The sequence below is a fragment of the Gouania willdenowi genome, chromosome 10, assembly GCF_900634775.1.
Source record: "Gouania willdenowi chromosome 10, fGouWil2.1, whole genome shotgun sequence".
NCBI classification, from domain to species: Eukaryota; Metazoa; Chordata; class Actinopteri; order Blenniiformes; family Gobiesocidae; genus Gouania; species Gouania willdenowi.
In genome coordinates, this window is record NC_041053.1 from 13,534,061 (window position 1) to 13,558,857 (window position 24,797).

Here is a 24,797-nt window from a genome sequence, read left to right on the forward strand (position 1 = left end):
GCATTTGGGTCTGTACCACCAGCACGTGACACAATCAGTGACTTATACAATATATACAAAGCCTTTTGATTCAGTGACTGCTTTATATTGTGGAATACAGCCAAAATTTGGGATATTTTAACTTTTGTGTAATCTATTTGCAAATTCCATGATAACTTATCTATCGTAATACCCAACAACTTTGTCTTATCTGTTCTTTGTATTTAAATTCCATCAATAAATAAAGAAGCCTCAATATCCAATGATTTTTGACCAAAAATCCTAAATTTGGTTTTACCAATATTCAAGGACAACCTGTTTGTATCACACAGGTAGGATTTTTTTAATGCTAATGGGTGATGAAGCGCTCTAAACCAAAGAGAATGAGTCACACATTTCTACCTATGATAAATGATACATTTGTATGTACTGCTGTTATGGGTACGAACAGCAGTACAGTTTCAATGATGGTGACGTAAATGACGTTTGTGCGCGTGCTTGACGGCTTGGAGAGGCGTCCAAATAACCCGGAAATAAAGAAGAATGAGAAGAAGACGGCTTGGAGACTGAAAGAATACAAACACAGTGGACTAAACTACTGTTTGGTTCCACAAATGTATGCAGAGGCATGTGCACAGGTCTTGCAGGAAACAGTCACATGAATAGCGAGCAAATAAATAACGTGTTAAAGTTGGAGTGCGGATCGGGCCGCCTTTTCTCATCCGAGTCCGACCCGACGGTACTTTTTCTTAAAGAAATTACATATGTACATTTGTTTTAGTGGTAAGCATCGATTTTTATTAAAAAACTGTTTATGTCAACATCAGATCGGTGCATGTGTAACAAGAGAAAGTAAAACACAAACAAGAGACTTGCAAGAGACCCATCTGATCTATTTACATAATCGATGTATCAAAGATAAATACAATGCATGTTATTGTGCAGTAAAAGGAATGTTTCAACAGCGTATTCATTTGTAATTGTCCTCTGCTCCATGGAGCACACCTCTCCCTGTGCATTCTTCAGGGCTTCCTCAGCTGTAGCTGCTACTGCACTCACTTCAGACTGCACGCCAACAACACTATGTGAACGACCCCCAGTTCTAAATATTTGTCTGAACCTGTCCCGTCAGGGTTCGGTCGGGAATCAATCCTCTGTCCACAATATCAGCTGTGCTCCAGTGATAAACAGTTGATGTGCGTTTCCCGCGTTGGCTTGGCTGATGACTGTAGATACACTAGCCACCGTGGTGTCACTATGGAGTTTAATTTATAAATTCTGCACTATGCTCCTTTAAGTAAATGTGACACCGATGCAATATTCACATAAATAAGAAAAAGTATAGGTCCAAGGACTGACCCTTGGGGTACCCCAAAACTGATATTACAAACATCTGATTTTATGTTATTAATTTGGACAAACTGTTTCCTGTATTTTAAATAACGAGATACCCATTTATTTGCCACTGCTCTTATACCATGTTTGTACATTTTATCGCGTATTTTTTTGTATAATTTGATGTGTCAAACACTTCATTATTGAGGCTTTCTTGTTTTTGTTCCTATCATTTTTTCACTTTGATAATATTCTCTGTCAAAGTGACTCATTTTTTTACATCTTTCTCTTTATCCACCTTCAGTTTCTGAAGTCTTTGTTGTATCCCTGATTGGATCCGCCTGCGTCGGCTTCTCTCTTTAATGATAGAAAGAGATGAAGGGATGCAGCGACTCAGCAGCTGCACCATGATGATGAAAGGCTTTTTGTTTTCACCTCACCGTTGTCCTGCTCATTTAATCTAATCCATTGTGCCTGGCTGAGCATGAACATAGGTGAACATGTCACCACTGACCTCTATTTTTAGACCCAGGTGCTCACACAAGCAAGTACATACAATGTTGTGCTCGACACCACTTTATTACGAGCTGCTTCTTTCTGTTATTTGGACCCATTATTCCCTTTTTGTCCTTTTTGTCCTTCCCTGTCCAAAATGAAACCCTGGCAGTCTGAGGACATAAATACACACATCCTGATAGCTTGGCTTCCCTCCACTCCTATCGTCAGGTTTCCATTCTTCACCTCCACCCATCCATCATTTGTCTCCCTGCCTTTGTTCTGCTCCTCTGCTCATGTCTTATTCATTGGAAAGATCTTAGAACCAAACTCTTCTGTTACAAAAAGCTACGTTACACTTGGCTAAGGTTAGAAAATGTTCAACTGTGCGATTGGATTCATCAATGGATCGAGTTTTAAAAAGAAGAAAAAGATCTTAAAATAACTGCTGTAGACGTCTTTCTTTTCTACTATTTCATCCTTGACCCCTATAACAGTGGCGGAACTAACGGATAATGTTTGGACGCCTCAGTCATACGGTAAACATACATTTAATATCAGTAAAATCAACCCTAGTTAAACTAGTGAAGTCATCTACAGTATATGTATAACTAATATCAGGGGACTGGGACAAAAATCTAGCCCTGGCATTTTCTATCCACTACATTATCAGCTGACAACACGTAGAAGTCCAACACGTCGTCTCTCATTCAAACCACAAAGCAGAGTAGTATTGTAATATACCTTGATAGCAGTGAACAAATGACGCACGTTGCTCAATAACAAACTTTTGAGAATAGACAAATCAACACCGTGTGTATAAAGGTGGTGTTCTCTGAGAAGTGATAGAAATGATCCTCTGCAGCCAAACTGGCTTTGAGTTTAAATTAACAATGAAATGGAGTAAACTCTTTTGATGCACAGTATGTGTTTAACCTTCAAGGACTGCTAGTAAAACAGCCTCTAATCAAAGGCACCACAGGTCAGGACCACTGGACGTCATTTTGAACAGGGGGTGCTGTGAAAAAAATGTATTTATTTATTTTACTTTTTTTGGAGAAAAAAACATATTCGCCTATAAACCTATTTAAAATACATTTTAAAAATAAATTAATGGATTGAGATTAATTACTTGTCATATACATTTCAGTGCACACAGCCAGGGTCTGTAATGCAGACATCAGTTGTCAGATGAATATACAGTATGTGCTATTAGTTAAACTTCACAATAATGCTATAACAATGATTTGATCAGCTGACATGAACCTGAGTCATTGCACCATCAACGTTATGTTACGCGACTCTATAGAGGGTTTTCTGGGCAGTAACCTGGATGAGTGGCTATGTTGGAGGCACTCAGAGGTAAACGCTGCAATGGATAAACCACAAAAAAGCTCCTTAAAATGCATAATAGATGCAAAGGCATACAGGGAAGGACTTGGTAGGCAGGAAAGGACACGATATTTGGAAAAGTTAAGCTTTATTGGTGGTGCAGATCCATACGAGTCGGCTCCCTCGTCTTGGATCGATGGCCTATTTCCTCCTTGTTTCTGTCATAGGACGGTAAATTTACTCGTCTGCTGCTGCCATGGCTGTGTGTTGCTACATGGAGCAAGAGGGAAATCTCTTTACTACTTTACCACTAGCCTGCCTGACGTTGAAAAGTAACTACCGTGAAGGTGAACCTGTGTTTAGGCCTAAAAATAATTAGAAAAGATTTTATTTGTCAAGTACAGTTAAAAATGCAACCGCCTTCGTTGAGTAGCAGAAGATAATGAAGTTAGTCCAAAATACACATAAATTCATTTTTTTCTCTTTTTTCCCTCTCTTCTCTCAATTGTATATTGTTCCTTTCCCCCACATATTTGACTATTATTAACTTATTGTCTCCTCCCCTCACCCTCTAATAGCACATTACCATTATTATTTTACATCACACACTTACTGTATTATAATGTACAATATTTGTAAATATTGTCTATGGCATTTATTCTGTAATTGTTTCTAGAAAGGAAAACAGCAGAAGAAAATAATTATTTATTAATCAGCAGTGCACAAAGTATAATTCGTGTGCAGTAAGTAGTTCATGTTGTATAATAAAACATTAAAAACAGTTAAAAAAAAAAAGGTTGCATTTTTTATCTCTCTTGCCACTACAGGGTGCTGCACTACCCCTTGCATGCCCACTTCCCGTGGCCCTCCCACATGTACAAACATCTGGTTCGGCCTCTGAGTCTTCACGTCCACGGTTACATGATGTTGTTTTAATTCGGAATTAGTTATTCCGAATTCAATCATTTGGAATTAAAGTGTTCAGCTTCGTGTTTACATGGAAATAGTCATCCCTGAATTGAGGTTTACATGGAAAACCAGTTAATTCTGCTTTATTCAATTCCGCTTTAGGTCTGTGGGTTGGGAAGGCTCTGATTGGACAGGGGGCCGACATGACGTAACACGTCTATCGGGAGAAACACACAACAAACAGTTTATTGTCGGCTGTAACACAGACGACCACACATAAGAGCTGTTTTTACTTTTATTTTGATTGTTGTTTTGAAGCAACAGCTCGACAATAACACTTTGGTCCACGGAAAAGCCTACAAAAGCCCAGTAAAACTCCAGAAAACAATAACCAGGAATAAATATTTGCTCCCTGGTAAAGACAGTAGCTCTAACAACTTTTAAATAGTAGTAAATAATAATAATTATAATTTCATTAATTATATTAAATAATTGTTAACTACATACAGTATGTGTAAGCTGTAGAACTGTAACATGGTTCCACAGGTTTGTGTATAATTAAATTGTAATTGGCAGTTTTAATAGAATTCCCATTACAATTCCAAAGTAAAATATCTGAACTCAACTCCAATTCAATTATGATTACAACAGCAACATATTTTTCCAATTTCGTCATAATTGTAATTGACCCCAACCGTGTTTCATCCTCAGTGTGGAAGCTCTGTGTAGACCTGGTACCATTCTCTATGGAGTTTGCATGTTCTCCCTGTGCTTGTGTTCAGCCTTAAAGATCTTCTCAAACTTCAATTAAAAACAAAAACAAATAACAAACCTGGCATGGATGAATTAATGTTTGTGCTTTTCAGAAACATGCACAGATTGCTGTGTCATCAGCGTCGGCTTTAATAAATAACAAACCCGAGGCTAAAAAGATGCTAAGCTACATTTCATGTGGAAAGGGAATGACCAGGGATAATGATCAATAACTGGTATTAATAATAAAAAAATAATACACATACACTACTTTATTGATGCTAAATAGTTCAGTTCAATGAATGTTATGTCTTTTAAAACAAATCTTTCATCTCTTTGAGTGCTTCACAGTTCTCTAAGGGTTGGTTCTTTACAAACATTAACAAAGTGAGAAAAAGTTTACTCAGACGTAAAAGTTTCAGTTTGTTCATGATGCGTTTTCACTATTTAAAGTATAAGGTTTGGTTTAGTGTGGTGTTAAATTTCACTGAGCAGGTCATGAATCAATTATATAATGTTGCAGAAAATTGTCCAAGAAGCTGAAAAAGTATATATATTTCATCCAGACATTAGTGACTTTCTCTTTAACTCCACTGTGGTGTGATGATGGTCAGTGGCTCACGGTTACGTCCGTTGATGATTGGCCAGGGATTAAAATAAGGGAAAACCGGCTCCTTGAATTTAGCATCAGAAAATGTAAACAGGTGACTCATGTCATCAGCATCATAAAAGGCCACCTCCCCGCGTCCATAGTCCAGGTAGACTCCCACTCTCCTGGGGGGTTTGGAGGGATGTAACAGGCACTCCTCTGTGTCGGTGCACGCTTCGTAATCGCTGGTTCCGTTGCCGTTATCCCTCAGCACAAGTGTCCAGAAACCGTCGTCCGGGCAGAGGCTGATCTCCTCCTTCCTGTTGACGGATGCTCTGGCCACACCCAGTCCCCACGCCGTCTTAAAGCCCACTTCCACCTCCCAGTAATGTCTGCCTGAGGAGAAGGCCTCAGTGCCCAGGACGATGTTGTAGCGAGTGAAGCGCTCTGGGTTATTGGGGAGGTTGGTTTGGATGAATCCCATCTGGACCCTGGTGCGACACTCAGAGACCCACAGACAGGGGTAGGCTGTGTCTGGGTCCAGGATCACTGCTGTTACTGCTGGGAAAACATTACAAAAAACAACAAAGTATTTAACAGAGAAAAACCAGTCTGTAATGTTTCATTTACAGTGCCTATAATGACAAGATGCAGTAAAATGACAAAAACTTTGCTCAGTAAAACAGCCGATATTAAAATATAGACAGTAAACTAGGGGCCAGTGAGTCTAAGGTGTTGTAAACCAGTGGTTCTCAACCATTTCAATCAGGAAAATGATCATGACTATGATAACCTTATTTATTTATCTGAATAAAATCCAGTTATCCAGCAAGTGTATTATTATTTACTCTGTAGTATATAGTCATCTTAAAGATGTAAATTATTGTTTTTTATCAGAATTAAAATGGGTTAAAAGTGATCAAAAATGGTAAAAAAAAAAAAGGTAAAAAAGGTGGTGAAATGGGATTTTAAAAACCACAGGAATTGGTTAAAAGGTGCAAATTAGAGTGACTAAAACAAACAGAAAATGTGGTAAAAAGGGTTCAAATGGTCAAATTTGGTTTATAAGTGGCAGAAAAAGTAGGAACAATTAGTTTAAGCTGGCAAATAACGGGCATGACAAATTGTGAATGTGGTAAAATAGGCCAAAACAAGCATGAACTATGGTGAGAAAGAGGTTAAAAGTGACAATAATGGGTCAACATATGTGATATTAGGTGAGAAAAGTGGTGGAAAGGGGTTATAACCAGTATTGGGAACGTTACTTTAAAAAGTAATTAGTTACTTTTTTGAACAAGTAGTGAGTAACTATAGTAATTTAATTACTCTATAATAAAAGTAACTCATTACCAAGGAAAGTAACTATTTGCCTTACTGTTAAAAAAGTTGCTATATGTCAAAGAATTCAGATATTTTAGATACGTGTATCGTTGTGAGGTGCTTCATTAAATTAGAGTTGCTTACAACGGATGTCGACATAGTCTTCTCTCCTGGATATAATGAACACTTCACATGCACGTTGTTGTCTTTGACCACAATTAATTTAAAGTAGTGTTTGTATCGTCACCTTAAAAATGCCAACTTTTCATCAGAACTGCTCCACGCTCACCATCTCTGCTGATTCATCAAATTTGTAGTGGTTGTGTGTGTGTGTGGTGCGTGTGCTGGCACATGTGTAAAAACACTGGCTCTGATTGGCTACCATGAGACATGACGCCTGAGCCAATCACAATCGCTCACCTTGTTTTTAACCCACCTCCTCACTACAGCTGCGTATGAAGCCAGGGTTGCTTTCAGATAACAGTTTATTCAATCAATGCATGTAACGCATCGCATTAACGTGAACGGCGTTGTAACGGCGTAAAAAGTAATTAGTTAAATTACCCCGTTACTGAAAAAAAAAAAAGCTATTACCCAACGACGTTAATTTAAACATCGTTATTCCAAACACTGGTTATGAGTGCTGGAAATGTGAAAAAGGTGTGCAGAAAAGCCTTTGAAATGTGATGTAGAAGTGTCAGAAATGGTGGTAATGTAGCAAAATGCATTAAAAAGAGCAAAAATATGGCAAGAAAAAGTGATGAAAATATGTTAAAATATGGCAAGTTTGGTTTAGTTGCAGAAAAAGGGGAAAAAAATAGCAAAATTGGGTCAAATTGTTAAAAGATATATTCTTAGTTTCTTGAAGGCATCTGGCGACCCCCTCCCAGTGTCCCGACTCCAATATTGAGAACCCCTGCTGTAAACTATTGTTATCCTGCATGTTTTTCATCTTCTTTTAAGGAAATCCTACTTCCCATGTGCAAACATTCACCACATTTTGCACAAAGCTCCAGTGAAGTCCCAAATTGCTCCAGCTGCAAAATCAGGCCAATCGTCCTAAAGGTGGCGCTACAGCCTGCCTCTAAAATGTCAACATTTTGAAAATTCACAACAAATCAATCATTACGTGGCACAGATTTTCTATTTTTCCCAAAACATATCCCCAATACTGACATTTTTTGCACATTTAAACCTATTGCAAATGATGGAGTTTATTACTCTGCTTTTTCAAAAACGGTAAAACATATTAAAACTATCTACACCCACAATTTTTGCTCAATTGATTTTGTATTTAGTTTTCTTGCTTGCTCTTTGTGTGTTTGGCTGCTGTAACACGTTCATTTCTTCATTGTGGAATAAAATAAAGTATAATTTAATCTAAGATCATCTTTAGATTGTCCTTCACGATCCATCCACACATTTTTCATTTATTAAAAGTTGTGCATCAAAATGTTTGACTGTAAACATCTACTTGCAAATTCTTGCGAAATTACATTTTCAATGTTTTTATTTTAAAGCATTTCAAATTGTGTTCTCATATGAACAATTGTAGTCAATGCAACAATGTTCATTTTAAACATCAGTTTTTCACTTACGGAGCCAATAAATCCTTGTTTAAAACAAATGACCAACCTATCCATGCTGTATTGATGCAGTTGGTGTATTTTATTTTATTTTTTTAATTTTTGTCTAAATATCTGAATTTTTGAAAGTCGTTTAAAATCTGCCTTTAAACGTTAACAGCTGCTGTCTTTGGTTTTGCATAAAAGTGGCTGTCCCTGACTTATTCTTTTTAGATTATTAGTAATAAATTACTTTTGCTCCAACATAATTATTATTTCTTCACGAGTGGCGTGTACAGGGTGTGCATGTTCTCACGCGGTTGAAAAACGGAGCTCATTTTCCTCCAGGTTCTGTACTGCAGAGGACCCAGGAACTCTGTAGACTGTAGATCCACGCTGACCTCTGCTGGACGCTCAAACAAACCCTCAGCCCTGAGAAAAACACAGCCAGAGACACTGAGTCATGTTTTCATGACTAAGCTGTGAGAATAGTGAGTAGGAAAAAATAAACAAGCCACTATTCTGTCATATTTTATTGATCCAAATGTAAAGAAACCTTTAAAAAGCAAACAAAGGGAGTGTATTTTATTCATATCAGACTTTTAATAAAAGTAACATTTAACAAGAAAACGTCTCTTCTGCTTTTCTCTGTGCCGACTCACTACCTGAAAACATTAAAGCTGAAAATGAGTCACAGAACAATCATCGGGCTCTAATTTTCCTGTTTCAACATGATTGCAAACTAGTCATGAAAAAGCCCATAATGCAACTGTTTTTTATGCAGATTAACTGAGATAAAAAAAGAAAACAATAAAAGAATCGCCAAGAATTTAGATGAAATCTGTAAATCAAACGTCAAGACAAATAGAAAGAAACTCACCCTCCGATGAAATCTTTGATTCCCTGAAAGAGAGCAGATCACAACAGGCCTGGGATTACAACACAGTCGGTCACCGCGGCAACGTGCACATGCTTTCCTGTCACTATTTTAGAGTGTGGCTGATAAACACTCATACCATTATGACACATGGTATTTGTAACCATCATGTGTCACTCAGGGATCTGTTATTGCATTGGGCAATAGTAAATATTCTGAGGTCAAGTTGAAGATGTTTTCCATGAGATGGAGAAGTGGAGCTCAGGGCAACGGAGGAAAACCATGATTCTTTCAAATAAAGATCATTTGGTGCTTGTGTGTCCTCTAACTGGGATGAAGTCAATGTGATGATATGGACACTGTTGTGTTGGAAATCTGGGGTCTATATTAAATGTTACATTGACGTGGAACATAAGCTTTTTTCCCACTAAAATAAAGTAAAATGAAAAAAAGCAAATTTTTGCTTATTTTTAATGCATTTTTGCTACATTACTCCCATTTCTGACATTTCTCCATCAAATTTCAACACCTTTTCTGCACATTTTTTTCATTTTCAGCACTTATAAACCCTTTGCACAACTTTTCACACCTAACGTTGAATACGTTGACCCATTATTGTCACTTTTTTCACCATATTTCATGCTTATTTGTCATGGCCATTATTTGCCAGTTTAAACTAATTGTTACTACTTTTTCTGCCACTTTTAAACCAATATTGGCTCTATTTTTATTTATTTTTTACATTATTTGAATGAAAAGGCAACTCACATGTACTTGTTGAATGCTTGCATTTCTTTTGTGTGTATTATTGAATATATATTGAATATAATGATATATTTTTAAATTATGATTTATGTTGGAATATTTTTTTGTTAGACTGAAACAAACAAATAAACTGAAACTTTGAACCCTTTTTACCACTTTGGCCACTCTAATGTGCAACTTTTAACCAATTTCTGTGGATTTTAAAATCCCAATTCACCACTTTTTCCACCAATTTTGGTCACTTCTAATCTATTTTATTATAAACTTCCTGGATAACAGTGGATATTATTCAGATCAATAAATAAATATGGTTATCACAGATTCATAGAACAATGGACCATCATTTTGGACTTTATGGCTGGGCCCCAAAAACTCTCCCCTTTAATCCCCCTCATAGATGGACCTGTCTACACATGACTGTTCTTCAATGTTCATGTCTGTGTTCAACCACCTTCAGCTACAGTGGGGGTCCCCGCTCTATGGAACCTTTATTTTGGAGGAACAGGTTGAGAACCACTGGTCTTTCTCTTTACTTTACCTTGAGCTGCTCAGGGTTTTCCTCCTCCCTCAGTTTGAGGCGCAGTTTGTCGGCCGTGTTTTCCAGTTGGCTGATTTGCTCTGTGGCCTGAGTGAGCGCTTCCTCCAGCTGCTCCAGCTTCTCCTCCTTCTTCTTCTGCAGCTTCTCCTTGAGGCGCTCCTCCTCCTCCAGGAGATACTCCCTCAGACGCTCAAACTCTGCACTCACCAGGTGCTCCAGGTCCCCCGCTCGCTCCTTTCGAACCACAGGAACAAGCATTAGCCACGTGTGCTCTGTCCGCTACTCTTTAAAAACACGTTACATCAGTGGTTTTCAACCCATTTAGAGTCGTGACCCCATTTTGAAATCATACATTTCTGATGACAGCAGGCACATTTTAGTTTTCAAGAATTAGTTTTTGATCATGTTTATTAAAGTGTGTTACAAATACAGAGTAGACAGGAAAGCTAGACTTGCAGTGTAAGTGAAATATATAGTAGGTACAAGTATTGACATTTTCTTTAAAATGTTTTCTATAAAATGATGCAGACTAAATAATAAGAGCAGTGAAGTGGCATTTTATGAATATAATTATTTCTATTTATTTGAACTCCTGATGCTTAATGATGGTTTTGGCTGCAATTATTAAATATTAGAGCTGCAAAGATAAATCAAGATGACAAATACATTTTCTCTGCCTCGAAGACACATATTATTTCATTATGATTTATTAAGGGGCCAAGCCCGAGGGGCCTAAGGAGCCTATTTTTTTGGTTCTGATTTTTATCATTATAGTTCCTATTTTTATTTTTCCATTGATAAAAGTGGTGCTGCAGGCTAAACTGTGCAAGGGAAGGTGGTGCAATTTGGAGGGTTGGTCCAGACCCCTCTACGCACCTTGGACGCAAAAACTCACATGTCTGCCAGTAGGTGGAGCTATAACAAAGGTCAACGCGTTTTGGTTTATAACTCCCACACCGTATGTCGCACATTCAAAAACCTCATATCCACAGATTCCCTGAATAGCACTGAATCACCTGGGCTAGGCCACGCCCATTTCTGCCTATAATTGTGCTGGTGTGAAAACTAGAACACACTAAAAACCTACTTTTTCTCCTTGTGTTTAAGCTGTTTCTGCACCAAACTTTGCACATACATCTCCAGACTTGTCTGATCGCCCCAAGCCCGTCATACTTTGTGACGTACTTCCATGGGCTCCGCAAAATCTGGGGGCCGAGTCGCGTGGGAAGGCTTGACCCCCTTTCATAACTGCTTGCAGTTCTAGTTTTAATTGTTTTATTTATTTACCAATTAATTGTTTGTTTTTTTTACCATGTGTGCATCTGCCATCTTAAATTGCCAGTCCATGTAGGGGAATCTTTTGGCGACAACTTTGCATAAATTTCCTGAAGAACGTTTGTTTGAATAAATAAAAACGTAACATATTCAAAAAGTACTTCCTGAAATGATGATGAAGACTGGCAGTTGATCATGAAACAATTCAGAGGATCAAAGTTAATTTTCTGAGGAACAGTTGTCTGGATAAATGAAACCTTTACATAAATATTATAACTTTGCATAGTTTTTCTCTTTCTACTTTGCATAATATATTATGCATGTAATATAAAATGTCATTTCTTCTCGAAAAGGAAACAGTTTGGTAAATACTATTAAGTGGTCAGTCTTATTTTCTGTCGTATATTTAAAATTAAGCTTTATTTGAGGAAAAAGTGTATTTAGTGTTTTTTTTTTTGTATCTTTTAATATCTGCAGCCCAATAAAAGCTTTACATTTTACATTTTTTTGTTGCTGTTGAAAAGAAACACCAAAGCTCCCTGCACTATATGGACTAAGAGGTTAACTATGAAAGGAATGGTGGCTCACAGTATTATCTAACAGCTCTAATTACATGCTTCTCAAACTGTTTTTCTTTTCAACATTGAAACCTTCCACAGCGGTCGTGTCCAACATCACAAATAGCATGTTTTCAGAAGCTGTGGCTGCATTCTTTTTCTTTATTTTTAATGTTTTGGTTGAATCACTCGCTGTAACACAGGGATATACTGGTCATCTGGCAAACCGGGCATCGTCCCGGTGGGCCCACTTTCTTTTTTTTTTACAAGTGAGTGGAGGCAGACATGATAACAGGTGGCAAAAAAATGGCAAGAAAGAAGTGTAAAGTGACTATAATGGGACAAAAGTAGTCAAGTATTATTGGGTAAAAGTTGGCTTATTTGGATGAAAACTGGGCAAAATAAGTGTCAAAAAGAACTTTTAAAAAATGGACAAAAAATACAAAAAAAAAGGATATTTATGGGCAAAATGTAGCTAAAGTTGGAAAAGGGGCAAAAATTGGACAAAGGAAGTTAGAAAATGGACAAAGGAAATATAGGTAAAAAGGGGTTACAATGTTTCCCCCTTTTAAGGTTTTCTGGAAGAATAATAATTAAAATGAAGACATAAAAAGCCACATGTCGAGCCTCACTGACGACTTCTACGTTGTGCTGAAATGCCAGGGCTGAATTTTTGTCCCAGTCCATCCCTGCTGTAGCATCACATGGGGTCAAAATGGTATGAGGGGGCCGACAAGCTGGGACACGTCTGTTTTAACTCTGTGGATGTAAGCGCAGCACGGCACATAACTGGGAAAAATGACATCAGAACACAAGGTTGACTTTTAAAGTTGAATGACAACAATAAAAACAAGAGTTAAAGCTAGTTAAATGACATCACATTTGTTGTTAGACTGTGGTAGTTTAGTGGGAATGTTGACCTAACCTGATATATAATAAATCATGTATTTACAGCTTTTAAAACCAGAAGTAACTCTTGGAGTGTGTTTGTTTTGGGTCGTCCTCGCTGTGTGTTGTTATAGTTCTCATGAAAACATTGACTGGTGCTGATGTGGAGTCTAACGTAAACCACTCATACATATTGCTCTTCATCACAACAGTCAGGGAGTTTGAAATGCTAATAAGGGTGTAAGAAAAAAATTAATTTGGCGATATATCAAGATATTTCACCGTGCGACTATCGCATCGATCCAAATAATGTCTGAATCTATTTATGTTTTTTAACTGCGCTACTATAAGCATAGCACGTACACGCCCAGTCACTAGGTGTGAAAGCAGTGACTCCTAGAACAATTTTTTTTATATATCTATATATATATATATCTATATATATATATATATATATATATATATATAAAGGTGATATATTGAGTTTTCTATATTGCCAAAATCTAAAACTCAATATATTTTGAATCTTGACATATTGCCGAGCCCTACATCAGACCTTGTTAAACTCCTCAATGCATTTTAGCTGGAAGTTGATTGCACTTTATTTTCATAAAGCATGCTGGGAACTTTTGTAGATCTATACGGTTACTTTAAAATAAATAAATAATTTAAAACTTAACAGAATCAGGGTTTGTTGAAGAAGCAAAAGTTAAACCTTTTTGAAAAATGTAATTTGACCGTTTGATAATCATAGCACTTGTTTCTGTTATTTGTACTTGAATTACAGTTAGTTACCATTTACTTGTTCTTACAAGTAAAAGAGAACAGGAAAAAGTAATTCATACAATTCTGCGCTTGTGAAGATGAAACTTGATATTGATATTGTGATGTATATCGTATCGTTTAGTATCGGTATATATCGTATCATGACATGTAAATCGCGTATCGTATCGTCAGATTCATGGTAATGCACACCCCTAAAATTTTATTTCTGTATTTTTCAATGTCTGTCTGGTTAGTTTGAACACACACATTGTGCATATGATTAAGTATTTTCTGTGTTTACCATTGCTGTTAGTTTCTTTTTCGACTTGTGTCTGAGTTTTTTAAAGGCGCTTATGAATAAAAATGAATTAACATTATATGAGCTCAAGTTCATTGATGGAGCTGAGGAGACCTCGGCTGCACTGTGATATATGGCTAAGACACGTCTGTACAAGCCTCCTCTTGGTACAAGGAGGGTCGAAAACGGTTAAAGGGGGGTATCACATTTTTTTCAGGCACATAGAACCATTCTATAGCATCCTCAAATAACTATGCGACCCAATTTTTTGGGGAAAATGCAGCAAATATAAAAATAAAAAAAACTTTCCAGAAGTTTCCCTCATGACGCTTCGATTTCGCCTCTGTCTCTTTAAGAAACTCCAAGCTTGTCTGATGTGCCCATGAACACGCCCCCTTCAGAACTCATACAAACACGCATGGATATTTTTCTGTGCGCTGTATTTGGCTACTTTCTACATTTTTACAACGCTACAATACATTAATATTTCTCACTTAGATAATCATTCTAAAGTACGGATGGAGATCTCTCTTCCTCATATCTCTCTCACACACACACACACACACACACACACACACACACACACACACACACACATCGCATTGTGTCAGTGTACTTATTAATCCACTTTCAAATAAGCTCTTGTATTAAAGCAGTCATCTGAAAAGTACCTGGAACAAACAGGGCCACTTCATAGGATCAATTCCAACCATTGTTGATGAATTGTTTCATCCAAAAGAGAGCTGTTTTCTTCACATCCAAAAATAAATGTTCTCGCTGAAGGCATTTTTAAAAACTAAAGGCAACTGTACCTGATTTGATGGAGCTGGAAGTGGGGGAGGGGTACGAGTTTTAGTTACATTTTTATTTTTCATTTTAATGCGTACATTAATGAGTACAGACAACATAAGCCATGGGTTTCTTACAAAAGGACTTAAAATAAGTAAATGAAAAGCTAAATCTGTGGAGGCGGGTGCTGTGGGCTGAACTAAAGAAGAGAACATAGGAAGGGGGAGGGGCTCTTCTGTGGAGCGGTGGGCGGTACTTGGCTGGTGACGAAAGATCTGAGGCGTTCCTAGGAGGACTCAAGCGTAGCTACACCTAAAATGGCTGCCGTCAGAGTTTTTAAAGATTACTCAAACATACATAAATGAACCAAGGCAACACCCCGGGCATGTTTTTAATGAGGGAATGACATAGTAACATGATATAAATCTTGAAAAAGTCGATTTTACCTAATATCCTCCTTTAAATGCAGAAATGGACAGAATCGGCATGAAACGTTATCACTGTGAGGCAAAGAACGTTTTTTTTATTTTTTATGGGGAATTGTTTCCGGGGACCGCTTATTAGGTGCACCACCCTCTCCCCTCCTGTCCTGGCTGCATTAAACTCTGTCTAAAAACAACAAAAATCATCACCGACTCCTAAACACAGAGCCTCCAGTGCCCGTTTAACTTCACGGTGCTCCAGCTTTAATCATCTTCACCTGCTCAGTGTTCAAACTGTTGTCTGGCTAACTAAGAATAACTCAGTCCGTGTTGTCTTTTAGTTCTTTTTATTCCAGCCTTTTGTCCATGAGAGGAAATATGGTGCCATTAATGCTGTTCTCATACATTTTTATATGACATATACATAATTAAAAAGGAGCCGTCAGAATAACCCATGTCATTACAACTTATATCTACCTTTTAATTGTATCTTACTTTATTTTTGACATACATTTTTTGTTTAATTATGAGGTTTTTTTTATTAGTATTTATTTTGTTTCCTCACAGGAGTTAAAAACTAATATTTTCTTTAAAAAAAATGATAAGTATTTCTAAAAAAAAAATGGAATTTAAAAAATGCAAGTGGAAAACATGGAATTTGGGAAAACATAAAACGATATATGGAAAAAAATAAAACAGATTTCATATGGCCCTAGGTCTAGAAGATGCATAGAGAGACACGCAGACATGGAGAGACATACAGTGGGGCAAAAAAAGTATTTAGTCAGCCACCAAATGTGCAAGTTCTCCCATCTAAAAAGAGGCCTGTAATTTTCATCAGTCTTCACAAGGTATTCACACACTGTTGCTGATATTTTGGCCCATTCCTCTATGCAGATCTCCTCTAGAACAGTGATGTTTTGGGGCTGTCGCTGGGCAACACAGACTTTCAACTCCCTCCAAAGATTTTCTATGGGGTTGAGATCTGGTGACTGGCTAGGTCACTCCAGGACCCTGAAATGCTTCTTACAAAGCCACTCCTTCGTTGCCCGGGCGGTGTGTTTGGGATCATTGTCGTGCTGAAAAACCCAGCCACGTTTAATCTTCAAAGCCCTTGCTGATAGAAGGAGGTTTTCACTCAAAATCTCACGATACATGGCCCCATTCATTCTTTCCTTTACAAGGATCAGTCGTCCTGGTCCCTTTGCAGAGGAATAGCCCCAAACCAGGATGTTACCACCCCCATGCTTTACAGTAGGTATGGTGTTCTTTCTTCTCCAAACACGACAACTTGAGTTTTTACCAAAAAGTTCTATTTTGGTTTCATCTGATCATCTGACCATATGACATTCTCCCAATCCTCTTCTGGATCATCCAAATGCTCTCTAGCAAACGTCAGACGGGCCTGGACATGTACTGGCTTAAGCAGGAGGACACGTCTGGCACTGCAGGATTTGAGTCCCTGGTGGCGTAGTGTGTTACTGATGGTAGCCTTTGTTATTTTGGTCCCAGCTCTCTGCAGATCATTCACTAGGTCCCCCTGTGTGGTTCTGGGATTTTTGCTCACCATTCTTGTGATCATTTTGAGCCCACGGTGTGAGACCTTGCGTAGAGCCCCAGATCGAGGGAGATTATCAGTGGTCTTGTATGTCTTCCATTTTCTAATAATTGCTCCCACAGTTGATTTCTTCACACCAAGCTGTTTACCTATTGCAGATTCAGTCTTCCCAGCCTGGTGCAGGTCTACAATTTTGTTTCTGGTGTCCTTTGACAGCTCTTTGGTCTTTGCCATAGTGGAGTTTGGAGTGTGACTGTTTGAGGTTGTGGACAGGTGTCTTTTATACTGATAACAAATTCAAACAGGTTCCATTAATACAGGTAACTAGTGGAGGACAGAGGAGCCTCTTAAAGAAGAAGTTACAGGTCTGTGAGAGCCAGAAATCTTGCTTGTTTGTAGGTGACCAAATACTTATTTTACCAAGGGATTTACCAATTAATTCATTAAAAACCCTACAATATGATTTTTTTTCTCATTTTGTCTCTCATAGTTGAGGTATACCTATGATGAGAACTACAGGCCTCTCTCATCTTTTAAAGTGGGAGAACTTGCACAATTTGTGGTTGACTAAATACTTTTTGCCCCACTGTAGGTTTCTTCGTCCGGCCACCTGTATGTATTTTAATTATGACTATAACTAGAATAAACATCATTGAAACTATACTACTCTTGTCATCTGTCCTCGGACCCGTTCATTTAAAAGATTCCGGAAGGTGGTAGAGAAAACCTTACATCCCTGAAAGCTAATATTCATTTTTTAAATAAAACATTTAACAGAAGTATCTATGTTTGTGTCGTTTTAAGCCTTAGAAAGACATCTGCAGGAAATGACAGATTACCCAATGTCCCTTGAACCTTGCCTGCACACATCCTGTGTCATGCTGACACAAGTAGAGAAGTGAAAATCTGAGAATGGGCACACACTGGGTTAAACAGAGCTGGTTATCACTCTCTGCACATCCTTCCCTCATATCTCTGACACACACACAAACACACACAAGCAGTTCTCAAACTTTTTTGGCTCAAGTTCCCCTCTTATGTCCGACTACAATATTTTGCTCAGAATTCTGTGAAACAACAAAAACAACTATAGAGCATAATGATGGAATAAATTAGAGATAACACACATTTCAAAGAATCTGATTTTGTATTTAGTGCCTCGTTAATAGATTTATTTCTATAGTTTTTATCATTTCTTGTCACTCCCTGCTGATGTGGGACCGAGACTGACACTTGTAGTTTCAGTTCATGTTCCAATCAAGATTATTTCTATCATTATTTTGTGTTTTTGTGTCTTTTTGTTGTTGTTTGTCTGTTCTTCTTATTATTCAGTATATTTTTCTTATTTTTATCGTATTTTGTGTGTTGTTGGTATTATTTAAATTATTCTCTCTGTGTGTGTTTTTGGTGTTGTTTCTTATGTGGTTTTATATGTTTCTCTGTTATTTTAGTGTATTTTGTAGTGATCTTGGGTGTTTTTCTTTCATTTAGTGTGTCTGATGTTGTTTCGTGTGTTGCTGGTAATAGCGAGTATTTTTCTCTCTTAGTGTGTGTGTTTTTGGTGTTATTTTGTTGTTTGTCTGTTCTTTTTATGATCAGTATATTTTTCGTGTTTTTGTTGTTGCTTTACGAGTTGCCGTTAATATTTAGTATGATTCTCATTTCTAAATAAAAATAAATATAATAAAACAAACCCCATATTTTTATTGCTTTCATTTGTTAATTTTCCACTATCTCTCTCGCAAGTGACCCCTGTAGTGCCATTGCGTACCCCCATGTGAGAAACACTTATTTAATCTAAGGAGGGACTTCCTGAGGGGTATTCCATAAAGGAGGGTTAACAAACTCTGAGTCTATCCATAAACTCTGGGTCAACATATCCCACGATGGGAAACTCTGGATATTGGATTCCATTACAGCTGGTATGAAGTGGGTCAATCAACCCTGAGTATGTAAACCTTGGGTTACTTACATGCACGCGTGCGATAAAAAGCCATCATCAATGGAGCAAAGATTACACGAGCTGCCATGGCAACCACCCAAAAGAGAGTGATTTATTCACCCTGTTGGGTGAAATAAGCTGGTGTTTGTGGATTATGAGCTTGTTCTACAGGTGCATTCACTAAGAACGTCACTTCAGCGACTATAGTTGCTTAAATCGCCCGTGATTAGTAACACTTTTTGGTCACTTCATCGCTCCAGGGACGTGACGGCCGTTTAATAACATGAATAAAATGTGTCTGAGGCTGCTGCATAGAGAGCCCTCCCGCTACAGTGGCTATAATGACAGTGAAGGCAGCATGACATTGCATCATTTATATTGATTTTTAATGTAATGTAGTTGCCAAAGTCATCTTGATGTCCAAAAAAGACGTCATAAAAAGATGACTGGGCTTAGATTTGAACACCGAACCCTACGCACCCAAGAGTGGAGCCTTAACTTTATTTGTACCAAGGGAACTTTACTACAGACGTCAGTAGGCGTTTTAATGCAGATCAACCTCTCAGTGTCTTTCCCTAAATGATCTGCATCCACAATGGTTTAAAAAAAATTACCATTTGCAAAAAAAAAAAACTTAAAGCGACACAGCATTTGTAATCATGTGACCATGTCTGCGTTGTGTAATGTTAAATGTGTGTCAGAGAACAGTGTCAAGGTACATTAAAGTGTTCCTTGAGAAGCGGTGTTCAGGTGGGCGGAGCCAGGTAAAAACCCAGGGTTTCTTAGACAAAACCTGCCAGCGACCAGGTTTAGTTCACAGAGAATGTTACCATGGTGACATACTCTGAGAAGAACATACAGTGCCTCGCCTTCAGGAATGGGACACTCAAGAGTTTCCCTCATTTGAGCCCAAACATACTCAGAGTTTGAACATAACCTGCTTTCTGGAATACCCCTCTAGTGAATCATCAGCTTTAACACTGAAGTACAAACTCTGCATGGAGGAATGCAGCTGACGGTGCAGGGCCAAGCTTCCTGATTTACTGGTTAACACTCAGAGCACACTCTCACACACAATCAAGCAGACAGGACAGGTACCTTAATCAGGACGATTTTTTCATTCGTGTGTTTTTGGAAGAGCAACGCCTCCTCGGTCTGTAGCTGAACTCTTTCCAGGGCCACAGAGAGCTTGTCCTGTTGTTGAACAACCAAAAAAAGAAAAATAAGGCAAATCACATGCAAACATAATCCGATTCGGAGCAAACACACTGATCATTTGATTAGGGATTGCTTTGAACGTCTTGTGATGGTTAATAAACTTCTCTATGTGCTCTCTGACCTCTTTACTCAAATAGGAATGGAATCTAGCATCAGTTAAACATGTCAGACCCTGGAGCCTCTTTAAACAAACCAGTGAGACGTTAAAAACTAATGGAGAGATCCTCAGAGAGAGGTAAAGTGTTTGCTCTGTGAGGCTTTTGGGTTGACCCAAACTCTTCAAACTGTTACCAAAGAGTGGAAAACAATGGAAGAGGATTAGGGTCAATTCTGATGGAGAAAGTTATTTTGGGCAAATCAATAATAAAGTTGAAAAGATGAAATTAAAGTTGAAATTTCAAAAATGAACTCAAAGTGGAAGGTTTACTAATGAAGTCAAATCTACGGTAGTTGAGAAGGGCCAATTCACCATACGGCAACAAACAGCAGATCATGGCCATATATTAGGGTTGCACATCTCCCTGTGATAAACGATTCGATATGCAGATAAACAGGTTACGATTCGATTCAAAAACGATATCCTTTTATTACTGATCGATTTGATACGAATTGATTCGATACAGTGTAGGAACGATACGATTCGTTTCTACGGTAAATATTTGTTGTAGATATTTTATGAAATAAAGAAGCCAAATTCTAAAGTGACAGTATAATATTTTTTTCTCAAATATGTAAAAGACCACATATCCCCAAGCATTGTGGCTTTATGGCACTGGCAAAACAAAAAACAGAGCAACAAAATCACGTCAATGTATTTATTTTTAAACATGGACCAAAAAAAAACCAAAAAAGTCTGGCTGACTCATTAGATTGGAACTCCAGAGGTAAAAGTAGCACAGAATACTAACAACAATGTGCAACATTTCAGCCTGAGCAGTGTTTTGAACACTAGAGGAAGGTAAGAAAGATGCAACATTTCAATGTAAACATAAACAAGTTACACACCAATAAACAAACCATGTAATCTTATAAAAATGACTCCTGGTGGTCATCTCAAAACATGGCCTCGGGCTTGGGGAACTGGAGTGGAAGGATAAAGCAGCAACCACATTCTTATCTTTACAATGCTTTAAATACTTGTCACTTTTTTTTCCAAACCTAAACTCTGCTATGATCATTAGTTATTAATTATCACCCTACATTGTGTTCAAGTGCTCATTTTTCAGTGAAGTTTGTTTTTAAATAACTTATTTGAGGTTGAAAAACGGGATTTAACGTCACGTTTTGCGTAGCTCTTTGTGAATAGCATAAGCAGGTACGTCAGTTTTTTGTCATTTTTGAGCTACTAGTACTAATCTCTATGATCTGATCATCTGAACAAGACATTGGTAGAATTTCCAGTGGGAAATATACTTAAGTTCGTGGCGTAGCTGGGTTACGTAACTCAGGGGAGTACGCTAAATGGGTGGGGCGTGTTACCCGAGCAAGATGGAAGCGCCCCTAAGCGCTGTATTTTGGCTTCAAGAACATTGAGTGAGAACAACTACAGTGCACGCCCACATTACTCGATCCATGACTCAACAACCGATTCATCATGGAATTCATGGCTGACTCATATCGAGTGAGGAGGCTGCTACCGATGCAGCCGTATCTCTCACTTGTTGAACCAGATATCCGGTCGCATAGGTTTATCGTTCACAACCTGACCGTATATCAATGAATGCCTTAACCAGTTGTTTACAACTGGTCTCACCCTGGGACCCACATTTTGCCACCGTCATTAAATCACGACCCACTTTTTTTTTTTTAATAGAATTCAACCCAAACAATTTTAAATTTAGTTTTTCAAAAAATAGCGGTTGAAAACACACACATGTAATCTTTAAAACATAAATCTATACATTTTCCTGTGTAACATGCATTTCACAGCATGCCTGTCAAAAGAAAAGTTTTTTTCAAAATAAAAGACAAGTCCAACATGACAGACATTTTTGACCAGCTGTCTGCGATTCACCCAGTGCAAGTCCACGACCCACTTTTGGGTGCCGATCCACCAGTTGAGAATTGCTGCCTTAAACTATACTTCAAAAGTTGAGTTTAATAACAAAGAAATTCTTTCTTTTTTAGCTCATAAACATGACGTTGTAATCTCTTTAAGGACTCTGAAGAGATATTGGCAAAAACTAAATCTGTTCAGAAGAAAAAACCAGAAAAGTTTGGAAGAGGTGGAAACATTCAGTCCATCTGTGGATATTGAGAAGCTACGGTAACAGATTAGGACCATTTTGGATGGAGACTGTCGTCATATGGTGAATTGGCCCTAGTCAGCATCCCTAGATTTGACTTTTATAGCAAACCTTCGACTTTTATCACAATATTGCATTTTGAGTTTATTTCCAAAATTTCAACTTTGATCTCAACATTATATTTCAACTTTATTCTCAAAATTTTGACTTTATTCTTGATTTGCCCAAAATTATTTTCTCCATCAAAATTGGCCCTAATCCTCTTCTGTAGAAAACAGAGAATGTTTGGATCCAAAGGAAAACTAACCTGGCAATAAGCCACACCCACCTCCTTACATTTTGTAAGAAAGTGGGTACGGTAATGCGACAGCTCACTTCCTCGGTTTGAAAGAAAAGAAAAAAAACGTCACATCTCCAGCGCTGAGCAGTGTCAAAACAAACATGGCGCCCGCCACGGAGAAGCCGTTTGGAGCTTCTGCTCTGTTTTAAAAGACCTGGATATATTGTTGAAACCACAACAAAAAAAGGATTTGAAACCGTAATTCTGTACCATACTACACTCCATTTTCCTCTGCCGGCTCCGTTTAGGGAAACAGATTAGTTACCCTGTGCGTGTTTGTCCCGCCCCGCTCAGCCCCCCAGAACACAGACGTGTTTCCAGACTAATCACCTGGAATAAACATGAAATAATACGAGGAGATAAGGATGGATTCCAGGCTAAAGGAAGCCTGAGGTTGGAGATCATCTGTTCAGCCAGAGGTTTTCAACCTTTTACAGGTTGTGACCCCATTCTGATGTCACAAATTTCTGGCGACCCCAGCAACATTTTTACTCTAGAATTTGTTTTTGAAATTTGAAATATATTTATTTACAAGGACAGTGCATATTAACATAACAGCTCAACTGTAGGATAGCCAGAGTTAGCCAAAAGGCTAGTTTTCATCTGTAGTTCTAGGCCAGATGTACAATAGGCACCCTGGAAATAGGTCAAGCTAGTTGATTATCACATGGCAAAATACAGTAAACATGACATCACATGTGCTGCTGCAGCAGGAACAAGACACCAAAACAAACAAGCAAAATTTTTTTTTGAGAACCTCAAAGTATAATAATACATTTGTTTGAAATTGTGTGTGGTAAAGAATAGTTAAAAAAAAAATTTTTTCAATCTAATTTTAATCAGTATTTTTTTTTTTTTTTAATCAATAAGGCCAGTGCATGGTTCTCAAACTTTTATGGCTCAAGTCCCCCTTTCTCTTATTTCTGAATCCAAGTCCCCCCTTTGTACGACTACAACATTTTGCTTATTTGTTCATTCTCCTCTCTCTCTCTCTCTCTCTCTCTCTCTCAAGTACCCCATGTAGTGTAATGTACCCCCATTTCAAAAACAATGATTAAGGCCTACTAAACATTTCAGGTGACCCTACATAGGGTCACCATCCCCAAGGTTGAAAAACCCTGCGTTAAATGAACTAAGTGTAGTGTAGTGTAGTGTGTGTGTGTGTGTGTGTGTGTGTGTGTGTGTGTGTGTGTGTGTGTGTGTGTACCTTATAGATATCAAAGGCCTCTGTGATGGGGATGACGTTGTGCGTCTTGTGGTCTCGGGACATCCCGCACACGAGGCAGATGGGCAGCTGGTCGTCCTCACAGTACAGCTTCAGCTTCTCCTCGTGCTCCTCGCACATGTCCAGGGTCAGGTGAGGCCAGTGTCCGATGGACGAGGCCACGCTGCTCATGCTCGAGCCGCGCTCGCGCTCCTCGGGCATCTCCAGCGCGCCCTCCTGGTCCCAGGCGCTGACACCCGACGGGCCCGCGTCCATGGCACGCGCTTTACGCACGCTGTCCACCACGTTGCACAGGAGCGAGTTCGGTCTGAGCTTTCGTCCGCACGACTTCCTGCACTTGGGGCAGCTGGACAGCTCGTCCGCCTTGGCCTCCCAGCACTGGATGATGCACACCTGGCAGAAGTGATGGCCGCACTCCAGGATCACAGGGTCACGGAAGAGCTCGAGACACACCGGACAGGTGAGCTCACACTGCAGCTCCTCAATAGCACTGCTGTCCGCCATTCTCAGAGGAGCTCATAGTCCAGGACCAGGACCAGCACAGGAACTAGTGCAGACTATAGAGCAGTCTGAGAGCAGGAGGGAGTGGCACTGACTGACTACTGACACAGACAGACAGAGGGCGGGAGGGCGTGCAGCAACAGGCTGTGGAACAGGAGGAGGAGACTCTGCGTCAGCATGAAAACTGGTTTGTCTAAAAGGCTGAGGAAGTTACAGACAGACAGACAGACAGACAGACAGACAGATAGAAACACACAAAGAAAGAAACGGACAGAGACAGACAGAAAAAAGAAAGGAAGAACAGACAGACTGACAG

General features: G+C 38.6%; 1 protein-coding gene across 2 annotated transcripts; it reads right to left on the reverse strand.

Annotated features, from left to right (window-relative positions):
* Positions 1-5,060: 5,060 nt before the first annotated feature.
* Positions 5,061-24,581, reverse strand: LOC114470603 (zinc-binding protein A33-like). 2 transcript variants are annotated; one of them, XM_028458879.1, is made up of 6 exons: positions 23,963-24,581; positions 20,050-20,145; positions 10,458-10,691; positions 9,158-9,180; positions 8,594-8,709; positions 5,061-5,950 (listed from the first exon to the last, which is right to left on the reverse strand). In XM_028458879.1, exons 1-6 carry the CDS (start codon positions 24,482-24,484, stop codon positions 5,388-5,390), a joined length of 1,554 nt encoding a protein of 517 aa, XP_028314680.1. In that variant the 5' UTR covers positions 24,485-24,581; the 3' UTR covers positions 5,061-5,387. The 2 variants fall into 2 exon arrangements, with proteins under 2 accessions (XP_028314680.1, XP_028314679.1); XM_028458878.1 differs by having other exon boundaries at positions 5,061-5,953.
* Positions 24,582-24,797: the final 216 nt, after the last annotated feature.

Excerpts from the sequence above, each read along its gene's own strand:
- LOC114470603 (XM_028458878.1), bottom strand. The coding sequence starts at position 24,484 with ATGGCGGACAGCAGTGCTATTGAGGAGCTGCAGTGTGAGCTCACCTGT. Across the intron at positions 10,692-20,049 it reads AAAAAATCGTCCTGATTAAG|GAGCGAGCGGGGGACCTGGA; the intron begins GTACCTGTCCTG and ends GTGGTTCGAAAG. Across the intron at positions 9,181-10,457 it reads AAAACCCTGAGCAGCTCAAG|GGAATCAAAGATTTCATCGG; the intron begins GTAAAGTAAAGA and ends GCTCTCTTTCAG.